Source organism: Geotrypetes seraphini, chromosome 9, assembly GCF_902459505.1.
Source record: "Geotrypetes seraphini chromosome 9, aGeoSer1.1, whole genome shotgun sequence".
In the NCBI taxonomy this organism is placed as follows: Eukaryota; Metazoa; Chordata; class Amphibia; order Gymnophiona; family Dermophiidae; genus Geotrypetes; species Geotrypetes seraphini.
The window spans coordinates 33,143,912-33,164,907 of record NC_047092.1 but is presented as its reverse complement, the minus strand read 5'-3'; the positions used below and the strand labels follow the sequence as shown (position 1 = coordinate 33,164,907).

At 44.0% G+C, this 20,996-nt stretch overlaps 2 protein-coding genes across 2 annotated transcripts in view; one reads left to right on the top strand and one right to left on the bottom strand.

Moving 5' to 3' along the window:
• The window catches only part of PIK3CG (phosphatidylinositol-4,5-bisphosphate 3-kinase catalytic subunit gamma), a 91,546-nt gene extending 74,654 nt beyond the window's left edge, over nt 1–16,892 (bottom strand). The window contains exon 1 of the mRNA XM_033958876.1: nt 16,777–16,892. The gene's annotated coding sequence lies outside the window, so the exon portion shown is untranslated. The remainder of the gene's footprint in view (nt 1–16,776) is intronic.
• Nucleotides 16,893–17,045: 153 nt separating this feature from the next.
• CCDC71L (coiled-coil domain containing 71 like) lies at nt 17,046–20,064 on the top strand. The gene has a single exon (XM_033958878.1). It carries the CDS (start codon nt 17,294–17,296, stop codon nt 17,939–17,941), a length of 648 nt encoding a protein of 215 aa, XP_033814769.1. The 5' UTR covers nt 17,046–17,293; the 3' UTR covers nt 17,942–20,064.
• Nucleotides 20,065–20,996: the final 932 nt, after the last annotated feature.

Here is a 20,996-nt window from a genome sequence, read left to right as displayed (position 1 = left end):
AACACGGGCTTGCAGAGAGGCAGGGTGGCAGGGAGCAAGGACATGTTTTATTTTGATAGTTTCAGAGCTGCAGGGCTGGGATTTCAGGGCGGCAGAGAGCAGGACAGTCGGCAAGGACGTGAGCGACCGGTCCTCAGCAATTGCTTCAGTTTGAATCAGCCAGCCCAATCGGTGTTCCTTCTTCTCTTCCTTCCTACTTTGCATGCCATTTCCCCTCATTTGCATGGATGGATCGGATCGGGAAGGTTAGTGAATCGGGTCGGGGTCAGGGAACGTTCGCAAACTGATCGGAACACGATTGGTGTGTTTAGTGAATCTGGCCCTTAGTAGAGAGGGAAATTCTATATAGGATGTAGTGGTTAGAGTGGAATGTGGGCTTGGTTCCCCCTCTCGGATTCACTACACCACCCATCAGGTGACTCCATACACCTACTTGCTGCTCTACTAGGCTTTCTTATACCAGATGTTGCTGTTCTAGAGACAGGTATGTACTGTCTTATTCAGATCTTTGGGGGGTTGGAGGGGGGGGTCAGTGACCACTGGGGGAGTGTGGGAGGGACATACCTTCATGCATCTAGTGGTCATCTGGTCAGATTGGATACCTTTGTGTCACCTAGATGCTTCTATAACAGGTCTAGCTCCGAACATCTAAGTTCCATCCTGAACGTCTTGGAGAAGGTTTATCACCGCAAGACATCCAAGTGTAAGCACACCGATGACACGCTTTCCAACACACCGCACCCCCCTCCCTGAATTTTGGATGCACAACAGCTGGGACGCCTCGCAAGACATCCAGAAAGACGATTTTGAAAATCGGCCCTTGGATGTTTTGGTGAGAAGAATGTCTAAGTGCCGATTTATGCCATTTTTTGGATGTCTTCATGTTTTGAATATGCCCCCAATAGGCACCTATGAATCTCTATAAAATGCTAGAATAAGTATTTTAGAAATTGTAACTATGCTGGGCCTGTGTATATTTATATCAGCATAAGAAACTGGTGTAGGTGGATGTCCATATTTTATAAAAATCGTGACTCCATCTATGCTATGCCCAAACTTTGCCCCAAACACACCTACATCAGATCAGCACAAGCCTGGGAGTCTTGATCATGGGAATGGGGAGGTCAAGCAACAGGATTTAAGTTTAGTTCAGGCAATAATTATTCTTTTGTCAGAATCGCAGTTAGTATCACATAAGAATGCATAACTTGGCCTCAAGCTCTAGAAGTAGTGGGTCTCCTACAAACAAGAGAACAAATAGCCACCAGCACCTTTTATTTTGCCATTAATAAATTCTTCCCCATGAGATGGAATTTTCACTACACCACGTAAGAAATGAATGATATGTCTAGGGTTACCAGATTTTATGTTAGTAAAATCCAGACCCCTAGACCCACCTCCCAGGCCTGCACAGTTTCACCCATCCCTTGCCCTCTTATGCCCCAGCTCCACTGTCATCTCTGCCCCCAGTCCCTCTCCCATTGCCTGTTTGTTGGGCAGGAAGGCATCCACACCTGCGCGGATGCAAGGTGATGACATCACCGTGGTGCATCCACGCACCCGCGGATACCCCCTCCCGAACCCGAACAAAGTGCCGGGTTTTGAAAAGCCGTCCGGACATGTCCAGGGAAATCCAAACATCTGGGTATGTCCAATTTTATAAAAAGAGTTTTCAGAACTAAGATCCATCTCACATTTACCTTCTTGGGGAAAATTAATAGAAAGGATAATGGCAACTTGATTCTGAAAGAGATCAAACCGGCTATGTCACTCGAAGCCCATATGATGAAGTTACGACTGTCTTATTTTGGTCACACCATCAGAAGAGAGAGATCACTGGAGAAGGACATCATGTTTGAGAAGATTGAAGGAACTGGCAAGGAGGGCGACCTGCAATCAGATGGCTGGACACGTTGAAAACAACCTTGGGGATGGCACTGGAGGACCTTTCCGGACTAGCACAAAACCGATTTCTGTTTAGATCTGTAATTCAACAAGTCGCTAGGTCTTGAGCACGAGTCGATGGCACCTAACAATAGAAGATCATGGCATCCAGGCTACAGAGCAATGAGGCTTCCATACAGGGCACAGTCTATACTCTTAGCTCTGACAATTGAGCTATGAAGGAGCTGACTCAGTGCATCTCCTTTTAGATCTTTCAGCTGTCTTAGACTTCACAGATACTGATATCTTTTTTATTTATCACAATTATGTTTGCATCATTTCTATGGAGACATGAAGTTTCTATGGAGAACTGAGTTTAGTGTTCCTCAAGGCTCGCTGCTGTTACCCATTTTATTCTATGTGCATTTGCAATCTTTGGCCTGCTTGATTTGCACTAATGGTATTAAATGTACTTTGTATGCGGAGGAGATTCATCTGTCTTGCGATCTGGGGGAGGAGCATCTTAATAAGATTAATCACACAGCTGTCTGATGGAGGTACAAAAGGTGCTTAGTGTAAAACAAGTTAACTGTTTAAAAATATTTTTTGTTAGAAGGTCCAAATTTTGTTCTAATTCTGCAGTCTTCACATTGGCTCCCAGTTAATAGAATTTAGCTTTAAGAGCATAAAAATAGCTTTATTGGGTCAGACCAATGGTCCATCTAGCTCAGTATCCCGTCTTCATGGAGGCCAATCCAAGTCACAAGTACCTGGCAAAAACCCAAATAGTAGCAGCATTCCATGCCAGGGATCCAGGGCAAAAAGTGGCTGGAAGAACTGCACAAGGAACCATTTTCCTTTAAATGCTGGCACCCAAGGTTTATTAACATTTATTAACATTTGATTTATCGCTAAATCTGTTTACAAAGCGATGTACATAAGTAAAACATAAAATATGGAGATACAAAATTAAAACTCAGTAACATAAGTTTAAGACAAGACAAACTTGAGATGGAGGGAAAGAAAGGGCAAAGATTACATCTGTTTTAGTTAGGAAAACAAATACGGGAAAAAACATAAGGGAAAGGGTTTGATTAAAAAATTAAAATGCTAAGAAAAGATTATATAATATTAAGTATTAAAAGCATCTTTAAAAAGGTATACTTCCATTGCTTTCAGTGGAAGTAAAACCCGGATGTCTCAAACTGTCCTCCTTTTTTCTGGAACGCGCTCCTGTGCAGCTTAGTCTTTCCAGTCCTTCGAGTCAGAAGGTGCCGAGAGCAGTGACCCCCTCCTGAGGAAGAGTGCAAAACTCGAGTCGGAGGGCCATTGCACTCTACGGCTTTCAGTTTCATTCATATTTTAGTAGCAAGAGCACTTTTAAAATGACTTTCAGTCGGTGGCTACAACGCCTGTAAAGATCGAACCTCCCGCCGGATTCATGAGATAAGTTTTCATTTTTCTTTTATCATTTTTATCATCAATGTCAGATATGTAGGGCGGATTGGGACAGTAAAGGCAGTGATGGTCCCAGTGGCAGCCATAGTTTAGTGACACCACTAAACAGTTTGGTTGCAGGGTCTGAGCACTTTACTTTTATTACAATGAATAGTATTTATTATATCTATGATCAAGTGGTTTACTTATATATATCATCACAGAGACATATATTACCTCTATGGTAACTCTAAACACCCTGGCCTGGATTCTGTATAGGACGCCTGGAGGGACCTTAGGCGCCTGGACCAATCAGGCCCTAGGATCCTGTGGGCTGAGCAATTGAAGGGTGGGCCCACCTCATTTGGATGAAAGGTGGGCCTGCTGGCCAGATGTGTGAGGAGCCGTCTGGTTCAACTTGCTGGTAAGGCCAAGAGGGGGTTCCGGGGTGGGGGTGGGGGGTTCGTTGGGGGGAGTCTGGCAAGAGAAGTTGGGCATCCTCCTGTCGGCGATCTTAGGGGGGCCGTTGGGGGGGTCGGCAGGAGGGGAAGGGTACCCTCCTGCTGTGATCTTTGGGAGGGCCGTTGGGGGGGTCGACAGGAGAGGTTGAGCACCTTCCTGCCGGCGATCGTCAGGGGGTTTCTGTCGACAGGAGGGGTTGGGCACCCTCCTGCCGCAATCACTGGGGGGAGGGGAGACTTGCGTCCATTGCCGCGATTAGGTACAGCGGCCACGTCTACTTACCATGTATGCCAGCATTTTGCTAGCCTACATTGTAAGCGTCTCCCGTTCTGCTAGGGAGACGCATAGGGCCGCCTAGGTTCGCTTAAGGCTACCGCCTAGCCTTAGGCGAGCTTAAGCGGGCTTGCAGGCCTCTCTAGGCTCCCTGGAGGTTCCTTCAATATAGGCGGCCTGCCTGGGAAGCATTTTTTTTTTTATTTTTAGAAAAAGTGCCTCCCGATTAGCTGATTAGACAGCTGTAGGATGCCTACAGCTGCCTACAATTGGGAGCACTTTGCAGAATCAGGGCCCCTGTGTACGAGAGAGAATAATTTACCCAGTGCAGACATTTCCTAGTTCTTTTTCCCTGGATTCAGGCTGGAGATTTTGCTTTTGCTGAAAGATCAAATAAAACAGGAGGAGGAGGAGCTGACTCCAAGTTCAAGATAAATTATGTTCTCATCTCTCTCTGCAGATCTGGGGCTGGGCCTTGCAGGGATTTCCAGACTCTTGAAACAGAAAGTTTTGTACTATGCTCCACTTCAAGAACTGCAATCTTCACAGCCTGCCATAATACAGCTACCAGACTTCCCTAAGCTGATGGCTATAAGAAGAGGCTTTCTCCCCTCTAGGTCCTTTTCCACAGAATGTACTTCTGGATTTGAAAGTAGTGAGCAATCTTTTTTCCTTCAGCAAACTGCGGGCCTCTTTTATCAAGCCCGATAACGCAAGCTGCTGTGGTAAATGCCCCGAAGCCCGTAGGAATTTAAAGTGCTTCAGGGCTTTTTGCCACGCGGCACTCGCTAGCGTGGCTTCATAAAAAAGACCTTGTGTAAAGTCTGGCTTTTTGAGAAAGCTTTTGGATGAGTAATTTTATTGCTTAGGCTGTCATATCTTGTGTTATTTATACTGTTGATATTTTAAGAACATAAGAAAAGCCTTACTGTGTCAGACCAATGGTCCATCAAGCCCAGTAGCCCATTCTCATGGCGGCCAATCCAGGTCACTAGTACCTGGCCAAAACCCTAGGAGTAGCATTATTCCATGCTACCGATCCAGGGCAAGCAGTGGCTTCCCCCATGTCTTTCTCAATAACAGACTATGGACTTTTCTAAACCTTTCTTAAAACCAATTATGCTATCTGCTCTTACCACAACCTCTGGCAATGCGTTCCAGAGCTTAACTATTTTCTGAGTGAACAAATATTTCCTCCAATTGGTTTTAAAAGTATTTCCCTATAACTTCATTGAGTCCCCTAGTCTTTGTAATTTTTGACAAAGTGAAAAATTGATCCACTTGTACCCATTCTACTCCACTCAGGATTTTGTCGACTTCAATCATATCTCCCCTCAGCTGTCTCTTTTCCAAGCTGAAGAGCCCTAACCTTTTCAGTCTTTCCTCATACGAGAGGAGTTCAATCCCCTTTATCATCTGGGCGCTCTTCTTTGAACCTTTTCTAGAGCCACTATATCTTTCTTAAGATAAGGAGACCAGAATTGAATGAAATACTCCAGATGAGGTCGCACCATGGAGCGATAGAGGGGCATTATAACAGTCTTAGTCTTATTAACCATCCTTTTTTTTTTTAAATAATTCATAGCATCAAGTCCTAGGCCAGGGGTGTCAAACTCAATCACATGGGCTAGATTCACTAAGCTTACCGATCATGTACCGATCGATTTGCGACCTGACCCGATTCACTAACCTCGTGGCCGATCAACCTCTGATCCGATTCTGATCCGTGCAAGCAAATGAGGGGAAATGGCATGCAAAGTGATTCACTAAACTTTTTCAAGAACACTGACTGGGCTGGCCGATCATAAAAGAAGCGACTGCTGGAGACCAGCCGCTCACAATCTTTCCTGCTCTCTGCTGACTTCTCTTGCCTTGCCACCCGGACCTCTCCTGCCTTGCCGTCTCAAATTCTCCTGCCTTGCCGCCCGTGGTTTTAACCCGCAGTGCAGCTCCGCTTTAAACCAGTGGGTTAAAACCACGGGCTCGCACTAAAGCATGTTTGCTTGGAGGTAGTACTGCTCAAATAATAATAATAATTATAATAAAAAAAGTTCTCCCATACAAAGGCTTGAAAAGTGAGGTTATTAAAAGAAAAAAAAAAGTTGGATTCTGGCTGAGTGGAGAAAAATTGTCGCGGCTCACTTAGGTGCATGTGCAGACCATCTACCAGGTACATTAGATAGATTGTGAGCCTGCCGGGACAGAGAGGGAAAACTGCTTGAGAACCTGAATAAATGCATGTAAACCATTCTGAGCTCCCCTGGGAGGACGGTAAAGAAAATTGAATAAAAATAAAAAAATAAAATCTACAGGCAACGAAGTTGGTCTGCGCATGCGACAGGATCGCTCTTCAGCGACCTGTGCAGTCGGTTGGGGGCGTGCCTCCGATCGGTCTGCTTTGCATGCAAGCGCGTTCAGAATTAGTCGCCCGGCCTCGGATCACCGACGGATTGGATCGGATCCTTGGGCTTAGTGAATCTAGCCCATAAAGAGCCAAAATCTATAACACGGGCTAAGTCACGGGCCAAATTTTTTATTAAGTTACTTACCCCTCTTCTACTAAACTGCGCTAGCGGTTTTAGCATGGGGAGCTGCGCTGAATGGCCCACACTGCTCCCCGCGCTAAAACCACTAGCGTGGTTTAGTAGAAGAGGGGGTTAATCTTAGTAGAAGTATAGGATTACAATCTCTCCAAACCCACACCGGCTCTGTGGTGTAAACAAAATAAATGAAAAAGACTTTTCCTCTCTTTTAGGTCCTAGTTCACACTTGCTATCTAACACCAGCTCTGACAGGGTACACATTTCAAATCTGACATATTGTAATCACAAAATAGAAAATAAAATTATTTTTTCTACCTTTTGTTGTCTGGTCATTATTCAAATCATGTTGGTCCCAGGCTCTGGTTTATCTTTGTTTTCTGATAACTCGCTTGCCAGGGTCTCCTGCCCATTTCTCGTTTTTTTCTTTCTCGGTGCTAACCATCCATCTTCCATCTCTGTCCTCCCTTTCCGTTTCCCCTCCCTCCCCTGGAGGTCTGGCATCTTTCCTTTTTTTTTGTCTCCATCCCCGCAGCTGAGGCGATGGACCCCATCATCCCCAGATCCATCATCTCTCCTTTTCTCATCCAGCATCTCTCCCTCCTTCCCCACCACCCTAGGGTCCATCAGCTCTCCCTTTCTTTTCCCAACTACTCTCCTATCCAGTATCTCTAGCCCCCCTCCACACCATCCCTTGTGTCCAACTTCTCTCCCTTTCTGTCCTTCCATCCCTCCAACCCATTGTCCACTATCTCTTTCCCTCTCCTCTGTTTATAGACCCATTATTTCTTCCCCCCCCCCTCAGGCCTACATGTTTTCCCCCTTCTTTCTAGCGTCTTCCAGCTTCCCGGTCTCACCTTCAAAGCAGCCTGCAGAGGATCACCAGTCGGCTGCAGCGATCCTAGCAGGCTGCTGTCAGCCTCTGCAGCACATTCCCTCTAACAAGGTCCCGTCCCTCCTCTGACATACGGGACCGCGGCAGAGGGAACGTGCTGCGGAAGCCGATGGCAGCCTGCTAGGATTGCTACAGCTGACCGGCAATCCGGGAGAGAGATTGTGGACAATGGGATGGAGGGAGGGAAGGAACAGAAAGGGTATTTTCTCGCGGGCCAAATCTAATTATACTGCAGGCCAGATTTGGCCCACGGGCCTGAGTTTGACACCCCTGTCCTAGGCTGAAGATTTTGAAACAGTCCTGGATTTCTGACCAACCTATCCTGATACATTATGGAACTTGCAGAATTGATTTCAATGGGTAGAATCAGGAATTACAAATCACACTTTGCTTTGGGGTGTAAGTTCAAAACCAGATATGGCCAAAAAGTCTCCAGCCTGGAACTGGATAACTTAGCATCTCTGTATTTTATAAATTATTTGTATCTGCCTTGTAACCTAAAGGAATGGCAGAATATGCACCTTTTTAGAAAATAATTGCCCTTGGGTCACTTGGAGATGTCAAGTAGCAATCAGTTTAAATTCAAGCATACTTAGAAAACAGGATGATACTTTGATACTTAAATCTGGAAATATATTTTTCAAAGCAGATGAAAGGTGGGCGGCAACAGAGCTAAAAAATGCATATGTGATGACTGAGGTGATAACTTAAGGCCCATATTCTTGTCTATAGTTTATATATTGTAACTCATATTCTATACCATCATTTCTGAAATTAATGTTACGCCCATCAAAGCTGGTCATGTAAACCGCTCTGAATTAAATTCATCATTAGTTAGCAGTATAAAAGCTTTAGATAAACAATAAATGTAGGCGCCTAAGTTAAGTGAAAAATTCAGTTTATAAAATGTTTTTAAATGATTTTCCAGGCGCCTACTGGCGCCTAAAGGAGGTGTGATTCAGAGCAAAGGTAGGCCTTGAAAACCCTGGCCTACATTTCTGGCACCTACCTTTGCCAGAGGCATGATTCTCTAAAGGTGGCCACCGATAATGGCCTAATTGTATAAGCATAATCAATCAAATTGCTAACATTATTATTGAAGGGTAAGTGTACATTGTGTAATACCAAAATACAACAAAAATAAATTATAAAATAAACCCTCCATATATTACTTAAATTTACTTAAGGTCTCATAACATTGTGGAGATCAGAAAGCTAGAGCTAAAAGCTAATTAAAGTCACCTTTTCCATCCCACAGAAAGAAAGCAAAATCACTATCTTAAAAAAAAAATAAAAAAAAAATTGGTTGGAGCAATTAAGCTAAGCATGGCCACAGAATGGTAGAGCCTTGTTATTAAATCTGCCCAGTGCCCAGCAATCTGAAATTTTTACTTTTTTTAAGAAGGCTTTTTACGCATTTACAGAACTTAAAAGAGTAACAGGAATTAGTAGGCACTTGCACATTTTTAAGCAGTTGACGAGCCAGATGGTTTGCTAAATACCTGATACTTTCTGCAATTGTCATGTAAATTCTGGGTCACAGCCTTTCAGTTCTCAAATTTGTGTTTACAATTGCTGATTAGTAACTGAAGAACTGCAAATCTGTCTAAATTAGTTTAATAATAAAACTGTTCATTTTTATATACAAGTGTGAGAAGATAGCCTCAACATCTGCAGTCTTTCTGAATTATTAATGAGTAATTGTATGCAAAATTTTGGGAACCCAAGAGTGGTGATATTCAGCTCTTCCAGGTATTTATGCAGATAGTTTTGCCTCCATGTGCCACAATTTATTCAGAAAAGGATAATGGAGTAAATTTACCTGGTAATCTCCACTGCACAGCAGGCCTCTTTCTTTTGAGTTCAAATAGTGATAAGTAACATTAACCAAATATCAAATAAAAAAAGAGAGGTCAGTAGCACATTGCGTGATATAAAACTGTCCAATACCATGATAACCTGCAGAATTTTCACTGTGTTTGAAAACTAAGGAATGGAGTTCAAAGTCCACTTTCCTCACTGACATTTCTTTTTACCTAGGGCAACTTGACTTTCTCTCTCATTGCCTCAGGTAAGGCCCAACTTCTATAAACGGTGCCTTAAGTTAGGCACCCTATTTGTTGATAGTGCCACGCCATTGGTGCTTGCATTGTCAAGAGGTCTGCAATTTGTCTCCATTTCTTCTGTTTGCATGGCTCTGAAAAGAAAACATGACCTTCTGCCACATTCAACCAAATTCACAAATACTCTAGGGATTGGGATGGTACTAAGTTGACAATCCAGTTGAGGCTCTGCAGCAGTTGGACCACTTTTACCACTGCCTTTTCTCCCTCCGACTTGGACGGGGCTCTGGTCAACCAATCAACCAAGTACAGGTGTACCTGTGTGTGTGGCTTAGTGGTTGGAGTTACAGCCTCAGCACCCTGGGGTTGTGGGTTCAAATCCTGCTCTGCTCCTTGTGACCTTGGGAAAATCATTTAATTCCCCATTGCCCCAGATACATTAGATAGAGTGTGAGCCCATCGGGACAGATAGGGAAAAATGCTTGAGCATCTGAATGTAAACCACTTAGGTTATAAGTGGTATATAAATACTAAAAAAAAGAAAAAAGTTCCTGCCTTGAGTAGATGCGCTACAATCTCCACCATCACCTTGGCGAATGTGCATGGCGCTGCAGTTAGATCAAAGGGGAGCATGGAGAACTGGAAATGCCTCCCCAACACATGGAACCTCAGATACTTTCTGTGCTCCAGAAAAATGGGAATATGCAGATAGACCTTCATTAAATCCAGTGAGGCTAAGAATTCCCTTGTGGAACCTCTGAACTTTTAGTGCTGCATTGACGGACGTCAGATCCAGCATTGGTCTCCAGTCATCTGAAAATTTTTGGGGTACTATAAAGTATATAGAGTATCTGCCTAAGCCTGATTCTTCAGGAGGTACTGGCTCTATGGCTTGAATGTCTAAGGCCTTGCCTGATTCTTCAGGAGATACTGGCTCTATGGCTTGAATGTCTAAGGGCCTTGTCACTGTCACCTGGATTTAATTGCCTTGAAAATTAGCTCAACCTGACCTTCTAGGGGCTCGTGGTCTGCTCTCAGGCAAAGCTTTAGGGTGATGATCTGCCACACTGACCATAAGGTTATCTAATCCCTTATAAAACAGTATTTCCCCTTTAAAAGGGAGTCTGCTCAGCGTTGCTTTAGAAGCTGAATCTCCCACCCATTACTTGATCCACCACATTCTACAAGCAGAGAAGGCATAATTGGAAACCTTGCTCAGATTCTAATTATACAGATTGTCTACTACATAGTCAACCCCCACCATCACCAGTTGGGGATAAATGTCATCTATTGAGCGAGTCTAACGCATTCTGGTATGGCAAGCGCATCTAATCTAATCTAATCTAATCTAAACCTTAGGTTTGTATACCGCATCATCTCTACATTCGTAAAGCTCGACACGGTTAACAAGAGTTAGGGTAGAAAGGAACTCCAGTGGAGGGAAGAGGCAAAATGAAGAGAAAATTTAGAGGACTAGAATAATCAGAGAGGGAGGAGGAGTTACATTTTTGAGAATAACCAGGTTTTCAGATGTTTACGGAAGAGTTGGAGGGAGCTCAGATTCCTAAGAGGGGAGGTAAGGTTGTTCCAGAGCTGAGTGATTCTGAAAGGGAGGGAAGAACCTAGTTTTCCTACAAGTGAAATGCCTTTTAGAGAGAGAAAGGAAAGTTTAAGTTTTTGGGTGGATCTGGCAGAATTGGGGTTAGAGGAGTTCCAAAAAAGAGGAATGAAGGAAGGGAGGATACTGTGTAGGATCTTGAAAGTGAGGCAGGCACATTTGAAGTGGACTCTGGAGATAATCGGAAGCCAGTGGAGCTTGGATAAAAGCGGTGAGACGTGGTCAAATTTGTTTTTTGTGAAGATAAGCTTAGCAGCGGTATTCTGAATTCGCTGGAGTCTTTGAAGGTTTTTCTTTGTTAGGCTAAGGTAGATAGAGTTGCAGTAGTCCAGTCTGGAAAGGATGGTGGATTGGACAAGGACGGCAAAGTGTTTTTGATAGAAACAGGATCTCACTTTTCTCAGAATGTGAAGGCTGAAGAAACATTTTTTTACTAGGGAGTTGAGGTGGTCATTGAAGGAAAGTATAGAGTCAATGATGACTCCCAGAACTTTACTAGAATATTCAAGATGCAGAGTGGGGCCAGAGGACAGTGGGATGGAGGTGGACAGTTGGTCCAATTTTGGGCCGAGCCAGAGAAGTTTTGTTTTAGATTCGTTCAGTTTCATCTGCACAGTGTGGCCCAGGATTGAAGGTTCGATATACATGAGGATATGTTCGCCGAGAGGTTGGTGAGGTTCCGGTCGGTCTCAAGGAGGACAAAGATGTCGTCTGCGTAAGTGTAGAGTGTTTCAAGGGGGGAGAGATGGAGGAGTTTAAGGGAAGACATATAAATGTTGAAGAGGACAGGAGAGAGAGGTGAGCCTTGCGGGACTCCACAGATCAGGTTCCAGGGGGAGGAAGAAGTGCCCTTCATGTTGACTATGTAGGAGCGGGAGTGTAAGAACTTCGAGAACCAGTCAAGGACTGTGGAGTTTATGCCTATTTCGGTGAGCTGGTAAATTAGAATATCATGATGGACGACATCAAAAGCTACAGAGAGTTCGAATTGAAGAAGGACGGCGAACTTGTTGCGAGAATGGAGATATTGAACTTTTGAGATTAAGGAGGTCAGAAGGGATTTGGTGCTGAAATTGGGATGGAAGCCGTATTGGTAGGGTTGAAGAATGGTGAATTTCTAAAGGTAGGAAGATAGTTGAGTGGATATGATGGACTCTAGCATCTTGGTAAGAAGGGGAATGTTAGCTATTGGATGGTAGCTGGATGGTGTAGAGGGGTCAAGCTCAGGTTTTTTCAGTAGTGGGGTTAAGGAAATATGGCCCATTTCTGGGGAGAAGAGACCCAAATGGAGGGCGGAGTTTATGAGAATGGTAAGAGATGAGATGGCCTGAGGGGGAGTGTTCTCGTAGAAGTAAGAGGGGAAAGGATCCAAGGTACAGTTGCAGGATTTCAATTTGAGGAAGAGATTATAGACCAGGGATTCGGAAACAAGTTCGAAGGAAGACCAGGATCTGTCTGCTGGGATAGGGTAGGCGTCTGTTGGGATAGGGTTGGGGTCAATTGGAATCAGAGATTTGTAGGAGATTTCAGGTGGGAAGAAGCGACTTATCATTGAAGAACTTTGCTAGAAAATCGGCTGAGGGGGAGGAGGGAAGTATGGAGTCATTTTTGGAGGTTAAGGAACGCCAGATGTTAAATAATGTGCTACCCTGATTGTTGGATTTGGAGATTTTGTCACCGTAGAAGTTTTTCCTTGCTTTTTTTAGAACAGTATTATAGATTTTAATGTTGACCCTCCAGGAGAGTCTGTCTGTAGGGGATTTAGATTTTTTTCCATTTTCGTTCCAGAGCATGACATTTCTGTTTCAGTTCTCTGTGGTATGGGAGGTACCAAGGGGCCTTACGGGAGTAGGAAATGGTTTTAGTGGAGAGAGGGGCGAGGGAATGGAAAGTGGACTTGGACCAGTTAGATTCTGGTTCTGCAGGTTTAGGGATGGGGGAAAATTTGTTGAGAAAATTGATCCAGAACAGATTGCTCGAGATTTTTTTACGGAAGGTAATAGAATTTGAGGTGCGGGATGGGGGCCCGAGATGTGACATGAAAATGAGGAGACAGAAGGCCCCTAGGTAGTGGTCAGACCATGCCATAAACAAGGGCAACGCAGCAATCTTGATTCCCAAAGCCAAGGCTTCGGAACTGTCTTTTGAGGACAACCTCTACCCTGTCCTGTGCATCCTTTAAAATCACACCTCCCTCACTAGGGAGGGAAGTATGCTTGACGGAAGGAATCCACTTTAGGCTGAATAAACAGCTGCTGAAATTTGGGAGCCATGGGATACAGATTGGACATCATCATCCGTCCACATGTCTGTATTTCAACGATTCGCTCTCTGAGGGCTCCGAGAGGGATTTTCTCCCTGAAGAATGAGCCCTCTGCAATTCTCCAGGCCTAGAGGTACTAGAGGGGGCTAAGCTCAGGGCCTCCCCTCACATGTGTCAAGGCACATATTACATGGACACTTTTCAAGGACCCTAGCATCCGGCAACTGTAATTCAGGTTATTCTTCCCAATGTGCATCACTTTGCCTTTGTCCACTTTAAATTTCAGTTGGCACTTGGATACCCAGTCTTCCAGTTTCCTAACATCTGCCTGCAATTTTTCACAATCTGCATGCATTCTGAGAACTTTGAACAGTTTAGTGTCATCTGCAAATTTAATCACCTCACTCATCGTTCCAATGTCCATATAATTTATAAATAAGTTAAATAGCAAAGGTCCCAGTAAAGATCTCTACGGGACTCTACTGTTTACGTGCCTCCATTGAGAAAAATGGCCATTTAATCCTACCCTCTGTTTTCTATCCGATTTCTATCTGTTTTCTATTCCTAATTCACAACTGAACTTTGCCACCTATCTCATGACTCTTTAATTTTCTCAGGAGGCTCTCATGAGGAACTTTATCAAAAGCTTTCTGAAAATCTAGATACACTACATCAACTGGCTCCCCTTTATCCACATGTTTATTCACACCTTCAAAGAAGCCAAGAAATTGGTGAGGCAAGATCTTCCTCGGCTGAACACATACTGACTCTGTCTCATTAAATCATGTTTGTCTATGTGTTCCACAATTTTATTTTTTATAATTGTTTCCACCATTTTCCCCGGTACTGAAGTCAGGCTTACTGATCTGTAATTTCTTGGATCTCCCCTGGAACCCTTTTTAAAATTCGGCACAACATTGGCCACCCTCTAATCATCAGGTACTACAGACGATTTTAGCAACAGGTTACAGATCACTAACAGCAGGTCAGCAATTTCATGTTTGAGTTCTTTTAGTACCCTAGGATGTATACCATCCGGTCCAGGTGATTTATTACTTTTTTACTTGTCAATTTGGCTTAGTACATCTTCCAGATTCACCAAGATTTCTTTCAGTTCCTCTGCATCATCACCCATGAAAACCATTTCCGATTCAGGTAGATCTCATACATCTTCTGTACAGACTGAAGCAAAGTTTCAAGTTTATTTAACATTTGATGAATCGCCTATTAAAATTGCTAGGCGATGTACATAATCCAAGTAAAGAAACAGAGAAACTAATATATTAACAATAAAATTACATAAAGTACATACTTGAGGTGGGAGGAAAGAAATTAAAAAGTTACAATCTTGGGTTCGGAAAGTAAGGTAAAAACAAAAGGTAAGGGGTTATAAAACCAAAGCGCTATTTAAGAGGTGTCCCTAAAACAAATAAATTTCAAGTGTTAAAAGCATCATTAAATAAATAAGTTTTTAAAAGTTTTTAAAATGTTACAATGTTGTGTTCAATTCTAATATATTGAGGAAGGGCATTCCACCATTGTGGTCCCATCACTGTAAACATGTCTGATCTCCTTGTCCCTATAATTTTCAAAGAGGGTACGGAAAGTAGATTTTGATCTGATGATCGGAGTGGGCGTTGGGTTTTGTATGGGATTAGTGATCTAGAAATAAATTGTGGTTTGTTAGATGCTAAAGTTTTGAAAATGAGAAGCATTATTTTGAACATTATCCTATGGCCGATTGGCAGCCAGTGAGCGTCTTTTAGTAGTGGGGAAACATGGCCATATTTTTTCGCGTTATAAATTAATTCATTCAGGCTCTCTGCTATGGCCTTATCCTCCCTGAGCGCCCCTTTTGCTCCTTGATCATCCAGGTCCCACAGATTCCCTCACTGGTTTTCTACTTTTGATGTACCTAAAAAAATTGTTATGAGTTTTTGCCTCTTGCAAGTTTTTCTTCATATTTTTCTTAGCTTTCTTTATCAATGCTTTGACTCTAACTTGCCAGTGCTTGTGTTTCTTCTTATTTTCTTCATTCGAATCCTTTTTCCATTCTTTAAAGGATGTTTATTTGATTCTAATAGCCTCTTTTACTTCACCTTTTAACCATGCCAGCTCTTTGCCACACCTGTAGTTCTCATTGTCTTTTTTTTCTGGTGGGTTTGGGCTTCCGTCAGCAGACTGCAGAATTTTTCACAGTGTTTGCCCATCCTCTTCTGCTGGCATGTTGAAAAGGCTTCTCTTATTCTGTGCACTAGTTTCCTTCTTTCCGTATACTACTCAGTCCTTTTCTGGTACTGACTTCCTCTAGCACCTTGCTGACTTTTGATGCACAATCCTCTTGCCTCCACTGGTATACCTAAGCTTGTTTGTGTAAGCGCAACCATAAACCAAAGTTTGCAGACAGATGGATAGACCCTCTTCAACAAGTTCTATCACGTTCAAACTCAAGGGAATGGAATGATAATAGAAATGACAATAAGGCTCCCCATAAAATTTTGTTACAATTTCTCGTTTGTTAATATTGTGCATTATTAGTGAAAAATGCACACTATTAGTGACATCGCCCCAAAGCAAAATGAAAAATCTTGCAAACGACATAGGAAAATAAACAGAACCAAAAGTTTTGCCCTCCATATCCTTAGTTTCTTCATGTAGTTTCAAAACAAATGCTTGTTTCTACAAATAGAGGAGTTGAGGTTTGGGGGGAATGTACTAATGGGCTGAAATTATGATAGGAGGCAGGGGTGGGGGTAGGGTTACCATATGGCTCCAGAAAAGGAGAATGGATTGAGATATCTAGGTTTTACTTCCATTGCTTTCAGTGGAAGTTAAACCCCAGATATCTCGATCTGTCCTCCTTACTTCCATTGCTTTCAATGGAAGTAAAACCTGGGTATCTTAATGCATCCTTTTTTTCTGGAGCCATATGGTAATCCTAGGGTGTGGGTGATGCTCTGAGAAAGAAACTGTGGCTTGTAAAGGGGGTATGTTTACCCAGATAAGGAAATAGGCCATTGAGGGGGGAAACTTAAATTGGGGTGAGGCAAAATTAAGACTGATGGGTATTGCTTGTGAGGGAATGATTGAAACTTGGTGGTGGGGACAAGAAGCCACTCAAAGAGTGGATCAAGCTTGAGAGAAAGTACTGAGGATTAACTGGGAAGAAGAATGAAAGAAAAAGACTTGATTTAAACAGACATTTTGGAATTTTCAAATACCTGTCATTTATGAAAAGCATTCTTCTATTTGTACCTTAAATAATAACTATCTATCTAAACCCCTAAACTGGATGGGGGAGTCAATTCCTAAAATCTCAAAGGTTCTACAAGGTTACTTACCTTTCCCCACTGACTCCCCAAGTCTCCACCAATCACACCAGATACATATCTACTCTGGTTGCTTAACACAGAGGCATGACCTCATCTTTCTCCAACTCAGGCTTAGTCAACCCTGATTAAACCCTTCACACCCGAACCCCTGCCCACGCCCTCTGAAAACCAATCCAAGAGCCCCCACCAGGAACTCTTCAGACGAATCAGCATGCTGGCTCTGGAGTAGGTGGGCGGGACAAGGATGTGACGTATTTCAAATTGACCAACATATAGTCAGCGGCAAGGCCTTTAAGGGAGAGCCATTTTGTTTCCGGTGGTAGGGTAACAGAGCGGAGGGAGGAGGGCGCTATCCCGCTGTGAAGGCGCAAGAGAAAATAATCCCTTCGACGGCCCAAGTTTTGCACTAGGAGGCGCCGGTTTTCGCTTGTGTGATCGGCGGCGGCGCCTCCTCCTCACCACCGGAAGAAAGGCGGACGGCCCCTAGGGGCAGCAGCACAGAAAGCCCCGAATTCGACGGGCAGCCATGGAGGATGAAAAAGTTGTCTACTCCCGGTCTCAGATCCTGTTCGCGGGGACCAAGCTGCTGGAGGACGCCTTCGAGATGTTCATGCCCGCCTCCAAGGACTTCATGAGCTCGGACACGGAGCTCTGGAACTTCCTGTGCAGCCTCAAGCACGAGTTCTCGCCGGTCATCCTCCGCAGCAAAGACGTCTACGGCTACTCGTCGTGCCGCGCGGAGGTGCCGGACCCCAGCGACCTGCACAGTGGCGCCGGCAGGACCCGGCGGACCCGAGCGGCGACGGCAGCCGCCGCCGCCGCCGTGGCGCAGAGGAAGGCGCTCGTGAAGAGGAAAAAGAGCGGCGGCGGTGGCGGCGGCGGCGATGACGCTGGCGGCGGCACTAGAAAGCGTGGCCGTGCCGACCGCGGCGGGAGCGCGGTCTCCGCCCCGGCTCCCGCCGAGCCCCTGTCCCCGTTCCTGCACCTGGGCAAGACCCTGGAGGAGATCTGGCGCGCGGCCACCCCCACCCTCACCAGCTTCCCCACCATCCGCGTGAAGGACGTCTCGTCGGAGCAGAGCGTGGCGGCCGCGAGACGGGAGGCGCAGCGCATCCTGCGCGTGAACCTGCAGCCCGTGGTGCTGATGCGGCGCTTCCCGCTGGCCGCCTGCTGAGGGAGCCGGGGGCTCGGGAGGGAGCCGGACTGAGCTTCCCGGACCCTCCCCCCCCCCCTTTCTGCCCGTCTCTTCGTTTACACTTCCGCCGGGGTGAGGCGCCCGTTGTTGCACTTTAGGGGCAGACGAAAGTCGGCGAAAAGGGCGCTGCCTCTGGCGGACTGAAGGCTTGACTGGTACCGGTCCTCGGCTCGCGCAGCTTCAGCGCCGCGCCTCTGCTCCCACAGCCCCACCTGGGGACTACCTCACGTGTCGTCCGCGAGTCCGCGACGACCCAAAGAAAACCGGCCTGCGGTGGCTGAAGTGTACAGGTTGACTTTGGTTTGCTTTTGATGGTGTCCTTCCTTTTGAGTTTTTTGCACTAGTATGTGCTCCGAATGTGGCGACTCTTGGCGAGTTGGCAATGAAGGCAAAGCGGTTCAGAGCGTCTTCCCTGGTGCAAGGGTTAGAAACCTTAAAAAGGGCTCAGCAATACCCAGAATACATATGTTAAAAAAAAAAAACAACTGTGCAAACGCAAATCTGTCGCCATAATTCTTTTGAGATTTTTTTTTTTTTAGTTATGTCAATGTCATCTTAAACTTTTTTTTTAATGTTTCTAGAATATTTATATAAAAAAGACTAATGCATAAATGTTGAGCCGTACTGTTTTCTGAAAGTTGGAAGGTGGTTGCTTTGTGGCTGCTTAGCTGTATAATGCAACGTGGGTATAATTGTGGTTGGGAGTTTTGGGCATAGTTTATTCCTGATGCCTACTTGAGAGTGAAAATGTGTAAAATAGGCATGCTCCTAGTACTCTGTGAAGCAGTTTCTGACCTTACTGTACAGCAAATTTCTCCCCATAGCAAAGGAGAGGTGGTGCAAGTGCCTTGAGCTCTGGGGGCACCAACAGACTAGTAGGCATTGGTGTCGAAAGGGAGACATGTAGCATATGTGTCTACTTAAATTTGTGGTGCTAAAGTTTTTTTTTTTTTGTTTTTTTTATATCTGTTCATAGGTTTTAATATATTCTACTGTAGTTGAATGTGGTGTGGTTCCTTTTGTAAAATTTAAATGGTGCTGTATTTTTCTGTAGGTGGAAAATGGAACACAGACCACAAATAAGTTGTGCTTTTCAGTAACTGGAAAGCACAATAATCATCTACATTCTAGAGCAGAAAAGCTAATGTGAAATCTGTTTACTCCCTCCCCACTATTCTACGTTTTTTTTGTTGTAGGTTATGAAGTACAGTATCTATCTCCCTGTTTAAACTTGCTGTGACTTTTCATGGTTGCTCCTGCTTTAGCTTAACTGTTGTTTACTTTGATGCTTTAAGTTGGTTGAGTTTTGTTACAGCACAAAGTAGTACAGGGTTTAGTTCTAGAAGAGATTAGGACATGGAAGGAGCTAACCTCTGCAATTTTTCGCACAGTTTCTGGGACTTGGATGGGCAGAGGATGTTCAGGCCTGGAAGAGTTGGGAGCCTGTTGAGCCAGCCAACAAGGATTTCTTTGAGCCTCTATACAGCGTATGTGACTAAGGCTTAGCTGGGGCAGTGTTTCAATTATGCTGAAAGTCCATGTTGGATAAAACTACTGCGCAAACAGTACTTGCCAAGGAAAAAGGGGTGCAATAAATAAGTTTTGTTTAAATACACAAGAATATTCTAAGGAAGAAACAGGAGTGCATCTAAAAGTATAGTTTTGACACTTTTCTACTCTTTAAAGCCTATAGTGCCTAATTGGATTGAATAATTTTGATAAGCAGTTGTGAACCCTGTTTTTATAAGTGCTTTTGCCCATGTGGTACTAAAGGGGAAAATCCTTAGTTCTGTAATTAGTGTGTGTATATATATTTATGCATATGTATATTTTTGTGGTGAATAAAACTGTTCTTATGTTACGTCTTTAGCTCAGCTGATATTTATATATAAAGAGCTTTAAAATGCTGTGAGGTATTTAATTATGACATATTTATCAGCAAAACTTTCAATTAGTACACACAAGTCCTTGTAGTCCCTGGGAAGATATATTGAAGAGTAATTTATTAATGGACAGGAGCTATTCTGCAGGTTGTCTAGAAAATGGAATTGCACAGCATGAGAATTTGTACTATAACATTTACTGTAAATAAACTTAGTTAAGATAACCAGTGTCTGATCTCTGTCTAGATGACATGCTTGTGTTGTCTGCTATATATATATAAAAAAGTTTAATATAATGTTGTCATTACTTAGATACCTTGTTTAAACTCTCTGGAATCACATTTGTTAAATTAGAGGGTTTAGAGTTATCTTTTGTGCATGAAAGAGGAGTGGGACTTAAATATGATAGTATGTGATGATCTTAGGTGGCTAAACAGGTTGAAAAGATGGTAACGAAAGCTAGAAGGCAGGTAGGATGCAAAGAGAGGAATGGCTAATACGAAACAGGAAGTATGGATGCCCCTGTATAAGACTCACGAGATCTCATTTAGAATATTTTGTACAAAAAAAAAATAGGGAGGCAGTTGTTCCAGAGGAAATCGGCTAAAATGGTTGGTGGCCTTCATAAGGCGTCTGAAGAAAGACTTAAGCTCTCTATATACAGCCATGCAAAAGTTTTGCATCATCTCCGAGTAATACATTATTCCGTCTTTCTTGCTTGAGATCACAGCAATATTTCAGATGTCTACTGCTGCATATTATATACTGATGTGTTCAGAATTTTAAGCTCTCAAAATATATATATTTACTAGCTTTATAGCCCGTTACATTAACGGATGCTAGAATATGTGTGTGTATGTCTGTCTGTCTTTATTTCTTTCTTTCTCTCTCTTCTTAGCCGCTTTTTTTCCTTGGCTGTCCACAACCACCCCTTGCGTTCTCCCCCTGTCCATTCTTCCTTCCTTTTACCACCCCTTCACTGCTCCCCTTATCCAGCAGCAGCCCTTCTCCCTTTGTTTTACCTCCCCCCCTGTGCATCAGCACCTCTTCCTGCTCCCCCTATCCAGCAGTAGACCTCCCTTCATTTCCCCCCCCCCCTGTCCATCAGCACTTCTTCCTGGTCCCCCTGTCCAGCAGTAGGCCTCCCTTCT